Consider the following 12,115-nt stretch of genomic DNA (forward strand, 5'->3'; position numbering starts at 1 on the left):
TTCAGGGACCTTGCTGTGTGTGAGCTAGGGGGTGGCATGACATGCTTGGCTGGGCTCATGGTAGGTCTTTTCTCAATTCCAATCCCATTCAGAGGAAGAAACAAAAGGAAAAATGTTCCAGTGCCTCCAACTGCTGGGTCAGAGAACTGTCAACAGCTTCAGCTGCGGTCAAGCTGCAGAGTCTTGAGAGACCTTCTAGATTGACTTGCTTTCGTATCATATTGATTTTATGGTTGCCTCGATGAGCAGAAACATTTTACCTCAGTGTAGTCAATATCTTTTGTTGTGACATTCCAGGCCACGTACGGTCTGTCTTTCATTGCCATAGCCGAAGCTTTTTTTTTTTTTTTCAGATTATAGTCCCATTTGCTAAGATACAGGAATAGCCTGGCGAATCACAGTTGGAGCACCATGATATAGCTGCTAATGTTTTGCCTGCATTATTACACCAACAAACATGATCCAGAGCTCTCGGTAATTAGATTCTTTTGAATTAGATTGGCCATTCAGGAGAGTCGTTCACCATTCTCTGGGTTCTGAGTCATGTATTCAGGAGATATTATGTAGCAGTGCAGTGCATTAGACAAGTTTTTATGTCTCTACAAATAAAAGCATATTGTTACACTGATTGGCATTTGACAAACCTGTCGCTCTTATACAATGTGTCGAGGTTACAGCCCAATGTGCGAGCATGTCAAAGCTCACAAAAAAATTACCCTTACAAAGCCATCTGCCTGCAATGCAAAGTTATATGAAGGGCATCAGGCAGTCAGACAGAAGCAAGCTGAAAGGCAGAGTGACAGCCTTGTATGATGGCTCTACTAGATAAACAGAAGCCCGCAAATGAAAGCCTCTCAGAATACCATCATCGGCTGTCACAATGCAATTACGGAACAGAATGATAGCAAGATAGAGGCTCCCGCAAATGGAATGATAAAAGTATTGACTGATTTGATTGAATGATTAAAATAATGCAGACATAAAATGAAAAAAGATTGAAGATTGTTACAGAGAAATAGGTGAGGAAGCATGATACTGAAGGCTTGTCACTCCTGTCTTCACTTCCACACAGACAAGCATATTTGCTCATTGTTTGCTGTGCTCTTTTTTTCAGGTTGCTATTTCTGCAGATGTCAAAGAAGTTCTGTTAACTGATGGAAATGAAAAGGCCATCAAAAGTATCCTTATTCAGATAGAAAACTGGTTTGTTGTGCTCGTTCCTTTTTACTGGCTGAGTAACAATCAATATAAAGACACACAGCATGGGGCATATTAAGAAAAAGTCCCCACATCAGTAATTAAAAAACAGATGTGGAATATCTTGAACGGAGCAGCAGCTTCCCCCATTATAAATGCCACATTTTCTCCGTTAATTAAAAATGTGCATGTTGGTATAGAGCATGTACAGTAGTAAATATTTGTCTCGTGTTTGAGTGCTGGAAGATTCGTGTGTGTGTGTGCTGCACATTACAGGAGGTGTAGCAGGGAATCAAATCATGAGCTCCCCTTCATGTATCTGTTTTGCGTAAGACCTAGATTTTTTTTTTTCCTCCTTTCAGATACTAGCCCCTTAAAACACACCCAGCATTCATATATTTTCAGAGCTTTTCCGGTGTATGTTGAAATGTTTCATTGTTGCTGCTAAGTTATAACTGCCTACAAATTGCCCATTTAGTCTGCTTAATCAATTACCAGTTTATCATTATTTCTCTTGACGTAAGATTGCAAAACTCCTCTGTCGTCTGTGGAAAGTATTTTATTGTATTTCTGATATTAGAATAAATTGCTTTTATGCCCTTCTAATATGAACAGATAGTTCATAAAATTGGACTGGACTTGGGTTAAGCAAGAGAATGAGTGAGCATAATTTGTGGCCACATTAAATATCAGCACGGAACAAGAGCAGATATATATGCTGAATACTAATAGCCCTTAGAAACTGAGAGGGAAAAAGGAAGATATCTATTTGCTTTTGTTCCTTGATAATCTTTCCATTTACATTTTCAGGCAGGCTAATTTTTCAGGTTTTGGCCACTGCAGCATCAGGATTATTTCTTTTTGAGTTTTATATATATTTGAGAGCTAACGTAGTGAGTACTTAGTAAAAATATTAACTGATCTGTGGCTTAAATAAATTGCAGTTGCTGATGCCTGTTAAAACAGAAGACATTTCAGTGCAATAATATTAGCTATTACCTTTAAAAAAGACTTTCTCAGGGGTAACTGTGAGATAATTGCGACTGCTGACAACACTTGAACAATTTCCTGTTAAAAACGGTCAATCCTACATCATATCTGTTAAAACTTGAAGTAAGCCTACTAAAAGTCTATTTTTTCTTGAACAGGCAAGTTCTCACCTGTGTTTCAGGGATTCTTATTTTATTAAATTCTAGTGTGTTAGACTTGTGTCTTGAGGAGGAAGTATTCATTATTCTGTGTATTTTAATCAGCACCACCCCTTCTAATCTTTCTTCCATGTCATTATGAAGATAAAAAATGTAGGAGAAAAGAAGCATTTCAAAACTAGCCTAACAAAACAAACTCATGTTGTATAGAAATGCAGGTATTTAACAAAGGGTCATTTTACCCACAAAAAGTTTCAGGTGGGCTCAGTAATCATCAACTCAGCAAATGTATTACATAGCAGATTCCATAAACATACCTCAGCTTTTTTGAAATGTAGAAGTCTTTTATAACAAGGAAAATTGGTGAGTGCTAAAATATTCACTCAGTACCTGGAATTAAACAAATAAATGTGCTTTTATTTCTGAAGAAGATACTGTTAATGTTATCTAATTATCACACCTTAGTTTTTCACAATATGTTTTAGAAACGTCTTCTGTTCCCGAAAGTCTTACATGAGGTCTTCATCTGTATTCACTCAGTGAATCCCTTTCAGGGAAGCGATTGGTGGAAAGCTCTAACAGGAATTTATTTTTCTTTTTTAACATTTGGTGCTCAGAATGCTCAGCATTCAAAGTGCTTTTATTGTGTTGGATTTTACAATGGGCTTAATATTAGCAGGGTGCCAAAGTGCAGCAGGCTAAGAACTTTACTGTGTAGGTGAAATGTATTCTTAAAAGTGCACATAATAAAATTTCTGTTGCGTTTTATATGGTTTATGGAGTTCAGTTGTAATTTTATGATCTGTTTTATGGTAATTTTCTTTTGCACTTTTTTCTATAGCGACTGGCTATAATAGAAGTTCAGGCTAAATTTAGATCTGTCTCAGCCCCACCAGACTCAGTGCAATCGGGATAGAATTTTAGGTGTAATTGGAAGTAGCTTTTACCCCAAGTGCCACTGAGTACAAATTATGTATTTTTGCTTGTTCTTATTATTGCTGATGGTATTTTTTAATTATTTAGCATACCAAATTAAGGTAATGTGGGATAAAATACTGTTTTCTTTTCTAGATTCTGCTCTTCAGGAATAGTTAATGTCTAGTATTATGTTTTTTATATAGGTATTATAGATTAAAATAATCTTGTTTTAAAATTACTGTTTACATCTCCCCTTTAAATTTCTTAGGAAGCTTAAATTACATGCCAGTCATACTATAATATCCAAAAATTACTTTCCAAAAAGTAAAAGTGCTTGTCAACAAAAAAGAAAAAAAAATCCCTGTCAGAAGCCAGGAAATCACCAAGCAAGCCTGCTAATTATTCTTAATGGGCAAGATGAGCACATTAAGAAACAAATGAATACATCAGTGAAATGTAATTGAAAATCGACCTGGCAATAGTACATTGCATCTGAGAATCTGCCTTTGTATTATCAACATCATCATAATTATTGTTGTTTTTGTTGTTGCTATCACTATTCAGTGAGCATAACTAGCAGCTTTGCTTTGTGAAATCTCAAGCTTTTGAGGATTTGATTTTTCTTTTAATTTTTGACGTGCTTCCTATTAGTCTCCATTTCACAGTGCCACGTGAAGTATTCACTATGTATGTTTTCAGTATCCATATTAGGATACATTATTGAAATGTTAGAAGATAAAAAAAATTTTATAAATAAATCCATTTCAAATAATTGTTGTCATTCTAACCCTCCCATTGTGAAATATATTGCTATATTTTATATTAATCAGTGATCTTATGTATAATGTTTATGGAGGTTTTCAAAAGGATATTATGACTTGAGTTGCGAGACCATTTAAAAAACTTCACTCTAACTCCTTTTGCTTACCATGTGCAGGTTTGAATTGATTTAATAGATCATTTATATTGCAAAATCAATAAAATAAAGACCGATGTTACTACTTTTGCTGCCTTGTTCAGAACTTTATTGTTAATTTAGTGTGTTTTATCTAAGTTCTTTCAGTAGCATTTAAATAAGGAAAGTATAAGGTTTAAAACTGTAGACCTTTCAAATGAATAATAAAGATATACATGGTTAAAGTTGTCAGATTCATCCCCCATTGTAATTTTGGGTGATGTGCATTCAGATACAAATTTTTCAACTTAGCTTATATCTGTGACATAAGTCAGTCATGAACATCAAATTTTCTTTCCTCAAAACACTGGAAGCATCTTTACTCACTTTGACATGTCCAAATCCAAGGATGAGGTTCATTTTAGTAAAAAATGTCTCCTATTTCAGAGAGGCTATGTACTTTCTGCCTTACCTCTGTTTCACACCATGCACTGGTGACTTGAACTACTGTCTGAAGGCATCAATAATACGAAACATTGTTAGAGTGCACTGTAATGGCCATTAAAATACCGTGTATGGATCTTTCAGCAGTCCGGGGAAGTTTAGGTTAGAAGGGTCATTTAGCCTGAATGCCCAAAGATGCGGGCTCCTAAGTTATTTGAAAAATCTAGTGTTAACTTGTTTATAACCATAATTAATAGGTTTTCTCATTTATATAATTTAAGTGCAGTGTAGCTAATTTATCAACAATGTTATTTCTGCCCCTATTTAAAAGTAGCAAGATCCGCTCATGGAGTTTTTTATGCCTTTCTCTAGCTGCATTTACTACTCCTCATGGCATATTTTGAAAATGATTTAAAGGGCACATCCAAACTACAGAGATTTATTTAAACCAGTTTTCTGTCATTCCATTTCTAGTATTTACTTCACAAAAAAAAACAGTTGTCCTTTCCAGTATTTGGACAGAGACTTTCCTGAGATAACTTTTCTTAAATAGCAAACTCTGTTAGGAAAGCAAATTACGTGATTTCAGCAAAGCAAAGAAAAAGATATAAAAGCGATATTTCAAATTAGCCTGACTTTTGTATTCAGTTTTCTTATAAGAGCACTTTCAAAAGAAATATTTTGTGGACCTAGAAACAGCCTCCTAATTAGCATCAGATTTTCTATACTTTAAATAAAAAAGGAGGATCCTTTACATCTTTACCAAAAATGTCAGTTTAAAATAATTACATTTGAAAGTGAACCATTCAGGGATGTATGGATTCCCACTAAATAATAATTAATATTCTCATAGTTTTCACTTACTTGCTACACCTTTTCCTTCCAGTGGCTTCTGACTAGCCACTGGATTGATTGATTGATCATGACGATTATCTTTCTAGCCTTAGATGACTGGGTTCAGCTTCCCCTGAAACTTTTCCTTGATAGCCCTTGCTTTAATCTGCCTGAATGGCTACCCAAATTTGTGACTTGAACTTCCAAACTAAAAGAAGCGGAGACACAAGGATGAGGTACTGTTGTGGTATCAAAAGGGAAAAAAAGGCATTTATTGATTTGCACTCTTTAAGGTGGTTCCAAACCATTCTCAAGAAATCAAATGGACTGCAAACTCCTTTGCCTATAGGTAAAGGTGCTCCTGTTGTATGTTGGATTCACCCAGACAGAGCCAGGTGTGTCTCTTGTGGGTAGGTTCTTAAAACACATAAACCTCCAAAATCTCAGCATTGAGTATAGTGGTAACAGTGAAAACTGAAAAGCAGCGCAGACTGGACACTGAGTGGTTGTAAAAATTTCAGTTCTCCATGGTTCTAATTGTTGTATTTGTAAATAGTTACTTTTAAATATTTGAGATATGGAACATCTTTTTTCATTTCCCTGTATAACTACAGGGCTAGAAATTCCTTAAATAAAAGAGTAAATAGAGGTAGGAAACTAGAGCAAATTACTGCATTTACTGCGTAGAGATACGGCTGGTGTGCTGGAGTACCAACGTAAAATGTATGCTTCTGAAAAAAGGTTGACTCTTAGCACAGACTAAAGAAGAACAAACAGATAAGAACATTATGTAGGCATTAGAAATGGAAAATAGTTGGGTTTATATGTTTTATTATTGCTCTAGTTTTGTAGATAATTCTTAACAATTATACTACAGATGTAAACGAGATCATCACAAGAAACCAAAACGCCGGAGTATTTAAGGCTCAGAAAGTGTCAAGCTGGTAAGATTCTATTAAAATTTTTTACTGATTGTTGCATGTACTTCTGTATTAATGTAGATGTGAAGTGTGTGCAAAAGTGTGAACTTGTGACCTGTGTTACTGATGCGCACACAGGTGTGTGTACATGGTATATGTAGGTAAGTGATGCAAGAGGCAAATTTAAAGGTATTAAAAAGAATTAACAATTACAGTATGATTAACCTTGGTGACAAACCTTCTCTTTCCTTTTAATCTTTTTAAATTTATGCTATGTCTCTTCAATCTGTGATTTAGTACATGGTTGAAATTAGTCTGCTTCAGAGTCAACACTACCCATTGTACTGAAAATGAGATTTGGAATGAAGGTATCTAAATCTCCAGCAGATTTCATTTTAAATAGCTCTGAAAATTCAGGGTGACAACAAATCCCATTTGCCTCTTAGGTAGATGTTGTTGGAGCATCCATGGGAGGTTTTTTGGTCCTCCTGTTTGTGTGATCATTATTGTGTTTCCACTGCAAGGACAGATGGGGAACATGGGAACCAAACAGTGTATTCATGTCTTGCAACACTTTAAAAGCAAATTATAAAGCACTTCATATTTGTGGTATAAAGTTAAAAAATTAGAAAATGGTTATCTAAGAGCAAATAGTACACTCTTATTTGTGTGTCTAATTTTTTTTTATGACTCAATTGCAGAAGGGCACTTAGTCCTTCGAAAACAGACAAAAGTAAGGCTGAAAAGGGGCTGAAGAAGGCAAAGTGTCAATGCAGAAGCTTACTCACACAGAGGGTTAAACCCATATGTTTTTAATGGCCATTATTCACATCATTTAATCCTATGCCCATGTAGCTATTTTGTGTAGAGAAGTTAGTTCAAGTGAGCACTTAGGGCTAGAAAAATTCTGCCTTCATTAGGATGTGTGTGTGCATATAACTTTAAGATACATCTCTGCATCCTAATAAGAGCCTGCGGAGTAGACAAAGACTGTGTGGATCCCAGGAATGGTCTTTCAGCTTCCACGTGCTTAACACCTCTTGTGAGCAGCCTCAGACACTCTGCTGAGGAGAAGCTGTGTGGTATGTCCATCCAGAAGCTCGGAGTTTTTTTAGATTTCCAGTACTTGATGTGAGATTTCAGATTTCATCCCTTGTCAAGACTTCAAACCTGGTCTTTTAGATATCAATCAAAAGCACATTTTCTACCCTGTCCTCATTTACATTTATCTAATGCTTAAGGTCATTTGTGATCATTTGAGTGTATTTCAGCATATGGAATCAGTGAATAATAGATTTCAGCCTCACGCTGTGAAGAAAGATTGTGTTTTTACAAGACATGATGTTGTTTACTGGGTGTTAATAATCACTAATTAATAAACATATCTAGATGTCATAAAGTGTTGCATTTTAAGGAGTAAAAATGTCAAGTGTTTAACTTCTTGAGTGCAATAGCATTTGAGGCCTTATTTGCATAAATAAAATAATTAAATTACAAAATAATGTGAAGTACTATATGAAAGTATAAGACTCATTATAACAGTTGATTTTTAATTCTACATTCTTAAGGCTTTTGCGGATTTGTTGTAACAGTATAAAGTTTTGTAAAATGACTATTCAAATTACTCTAATGGATTGATCAGTCCTTCAGATTCAGAAATTATGTGATGCAGTAACGATGTGATGCTGTAACAAAGTTATATGATCCCTTCTTAAATGCCTTGAGGGAACTAAAAGGCTGATGTAAAGTCTAAAATATTACTGTCACCTTGATTCACTTTTCTTGCAGATGAAAACCGTAGTTACATAATGGTTATGGGGAGGAAAAAAGAAAGGAAAAAAAACTCAAGGAAGTGAAGAAAATGTAATGTTTTGGAGGGCAGAATGCAACACTGGTGTGCAAAGTGACATTCAGTGGTTTCTTTTACATTGATCATATTTTGCAGAAATTAATATAGTGATGTCTGTAAGTGACTTACTGAGCATCAATTTAATCTGGAGAAGGCATCTTCTTTCCCATAATCATTTAGACAGTGTCCAGTCTTGCAACTTCACAGTGGCCTGTGTAAAGTTAAAAGATTCTTTTTGTATAAAAGATGATTCAGAATAGACTCTTCTCATAGCACTTTCATCTTATGGCAGGAACTTGTACACTTTTCCTCACACAGGAGCAGAAATTATCAGTATGAGAGTTTGATACTTCAAAAATATGCCAAAACCTGTATGGAGCAAAAAAGAACACTCTGGTATCAGCCAAGAGAAGTTAGATTAGGACAACCTGCCGTACATTTATTTATTTAGATTTATACAAAATGCAGTAAATGAGCACTTATCTAGCCCTCTGCCAAGTCTTGATTATGGTTTGAAAATACGGTAATGTAAGCCAAGCTGGCAGTTTGTCATATTTTGTGTTATAATGTAATAATAGATATTTAGTAAACAGTTTACTTTGCAGTGGATATACAATTCTATTTAATTTTTATTTTTCATGAATATGCCCAGTATTTCTTGTTTATGTTTACTAGAAATAGGTACAGTAATACCACCAACTTATTAGTAATGTCTTGCCATAGTGAAGGGTATTAATACCCTGTACAGGTTTGACAATTTTTTTTTTTCCACAGTTCAGAAATGATCCATGAATTGCATTGTTTACCCTATAACTTAGCATATGTTTCTTTGTACCATTAGCTGTTACTGGTTTGACATGTGTTATATCATTATTTTAACTGTTTTACTGAAGAGAAAAGCTTTGCAATATATTCTGCAGGTTAACAGACTCAGTCTGTCCTACCAACTAGGGAATTTGTTCTTTCTTCAGATTGCCTTGTCTGAGAACATGAAAATCTGTAAAGAAAAAAAGTTGTGTTGTATTTGCTGACAGGGGACCTGTGGAGTTTTAGCTGTGGATGAGTCTATTGTTTTGCTAAGAGTTGCCTCAGAGAGATTCCATTTCACTTGAGGATGTAAACCAGGACATGTAATATCAAGCCAATAACAGAAATGCTCGTGGCAGTGCACCCATTGGTTTGATTAGTAATAGTGTATCATATACTCTTTAGTCATTCCACAGTCATCTTTAGAACCCAAATCAAGAATGAATGGTCATTGTCCCCAAAAGGGACAATTCCTTCTGCTTAAAGATTAACAGATAAGTTATAATTTTATTTGTGATTTTAGTGTTCCTCACCAATGTAATCTAATTACAAGTTTCCAGAATTAAATCCATAATGAAAAAAGTCTTCCAAAATACTAAATGGAATCCAGCGTACCAGTGGATGAGGTCTCAATGACAGAACACTGAACTATTTCATCCTAATTCTCTTCTTGTATTTGTTGCCTTTTTATAATTGCAAAGGTGAATATTCTACCTTACTGCAATGTTCTTCAAATATGTCAACTTCGTAACCTTCTTGATTTCAACTAGTCATATAACAGGTTCCATCAATGTGAGACAGACTTAATAAAGGCTCTCTCTCTGTTTTCGTTCATCAAAATTACCTGAGCGTTGGTAAATGCAAACTTTTTAAAAACATTTTATTCAATTCGCTGTTTTTGTCACCTTAGCAACCCTAAAGGAATCCCTTTCTTCCTAATATTTTCTAGTCTTCTCAAATAACACTCCTGCAGGACAGCTTCTGTTGGTAAGGAGGAAGCTGCCAAAAGGAACATTTCTTGCTCTCTGGTTGAGGAAAAAAAGCTGCTGGTTCCTGCTCGTTTAATTTGTACACTTCATGTGTATGTGGAAAGAACGGTTTGTGTGCTCATGTCCATTCTGAAGTTGTAGCTCTTTATTACAGAAAACTGAACTCAGGTGGAAAGCATTCCACACCCCTGATCATACTTACGCTGCTCTATATCTTTTTAAGTTTCAATCTACTTATTTTTAGATGACTGTGATCAGTACTGCGTTCAAAGTGTGCATAAATAGGTATATGTAGTGGAATAATTACGCTTTTTGTTCCCCTTCTAAAAATGCCTAACAGTGATTTGCTTTTTTCACTGCAGTTGAGCACAGAGCTAATAGTTTCATGACACTGTCTGTCACAACATCAGGAGCTTTCCAGTGACGGTCATTTTGGAGACCTTCATTTTCTGTATCAAGTGAGAACTATTTTTTCAATTGTGCACTTTGCATTTATCCACTGAATTTCATCTGTCATTTTATTGTCCAATTTCTCAGTTTCATCCTTCTGCAATCATTCAGTCTGCTCTTTTCCTTACTATCTTGAATGACTTCTTAACATCAGCAAACTTTGCCACCTCGATGCTCATCTCTTGTAAACATGTTGACTAGAACAGGTCCCAGGGGAACTCCATTGATTATGTCTCTTCACTGTGAGAATTGACCATTTGCTACTACCCTGTTCCCTAGCTTTTGTTCTATTATTTAGCCATGTCAGAACTCTTCTTCAGTGACAGTCTATTTTCTGAAAATGTTGATAGTGAGGGTCTTTGCCAATAGCTTTTTGGAATCAGAGGCAGGCTGTCTTACCCAGATCTCCCTTATCTGAATACTTGTTAAGACCTTTGAAGGGCTCAAGGTTTGTAAAACAGGACTTCCTCTTATGGAAGACATATCAAAAGAGGCTTCTGTGCTGAAATGTTTTCAGTTTCTTCTACAGTGAAGTGAATATTTTGCACTGTTGCAAAGAATTAATTTCAACTCTCTGAAATGTTCTTATCCTCCGTGAGTGCCCATTTTCTATCCCAATTATCAGCTGGCAAGGCAGACTTAGGACAAAAGGAAGAGCTCACTTATTTTTGACCTGCTTGATTTTATTATTATATTTAGTTTTACAAGTTTGTAATTCTTTCTTCAGTTGGGTGCAACTTCAGCTTTTGGAGGAATAATTGAACAATCTTTTATACCATTTAACCATACCAGCTGACTTTCACAAAATTCCTCTCCCATTTGTGTGTTTCACCTAGCTGTGTTGATGTAATAAAGTACATTTTAAATTGCATTATATCTTTGTCTGTCTTCTTTATGAAGCCAGATAAGGAGAAAAATTATAAGTGTCATCAAGCTTTATAAAAAAAATTTTATGAGTTTGGAATAACAGGAAAAAGAGGTATAAACTTATTACATTGCATTATTTTTAATCATTCTTCCTCAGATCTTTGACTGTTTCATGGTGGTCTCCTCTTAGCTTAAAGAACTTGCTCTTGGTAAAACCATTCCTCTTGTACTCTCTTGTGCTGCACAAAAAGATTGGAGGAAGACCACTGGTAGGTATGAGAAGATGTAGATCTTTCTTCCCAGGGCTTTAAAGGAAAATGTCCTTGAGATGTTAGGGTCAAAGATTATTTGTTCAATTCCTTTTTGGTATCCATCGTTTCGGCCATAACATATGAGTTATTTCCGGGTTTATGTTTTTACCATTGTACTTTTGTCTCCCCTTCGTTGTCTGCCTTGGCTCTGCATTAGGAGGCAGTCACTAAGTACATCTTATGCACTTTCAGTAGGTTCTCTCCTTCACTTCAGACTAATCTTTGCCATGACAAACTTTAAATTTTGACAAAATGATGTTTACAGTGTTGTCTTTGTTTATTTCATTAATATTTGGTTAATAATTATTGAAATGTTAACCAAGGATACTGAAAATGGATGAGGTCCAGGAAAGGGGCAGAAGAGTATATCAGGGTTTGGAAATGAGATAGTTAAAGAGATCCATTTACTTGTCAAAGAAATTACTTGATTGTTAAGAAATTAATTGATTTTGATCTGAAAATCTCATGTGAATTAAAAAAAAAATC

The 12,115-nt window shown here is 35.2% G+C and overlaps 1 protein-coding gene across 2 annotated transcripts in view; it reads left to right on the forward strand.

Annotated features, from left to right (window-relative positions):
• CAMKMT (calmodulin-lysine N-methyltransferase) overlaps positions 1-12,115 on the forward strand; it is a 211,991-nt gene that overhangs the window by 172,229 nt on the left and 27,647 nt on the right. For both annotated transcript variants that reach the window (XM_040060640.1, XM_040060641.2), the window contains exons 5-7: positions 6-60; positions 1,115-1,178; positions 6,314-6,380. In XM_040060640.1, the coding sequence (XP_039916574.1) occupies positions 6-60; positions 1,115-1,178; positions 6,314-6,380 (186 nt within the window). The remainder of the gene's footprint in view (positions 1-5; positions 61-1,114; positions 1,179-6,313; positions 6,381-12,115) is intronic.

This window comes from Hirundo rustica, chromosome 3 (genome assembly GCF_015227805.2).
Source record: "Hirundo rustica isolate bHirRus1 chromosome 3, bHirRus1.pri.v3, whole genome shotgun sequence".
NCBI lineage: Eukaryota > Metazoa > Chordata > Aves > Passeriformes > Hirundinidae > Hirundo > Hirundo rustica.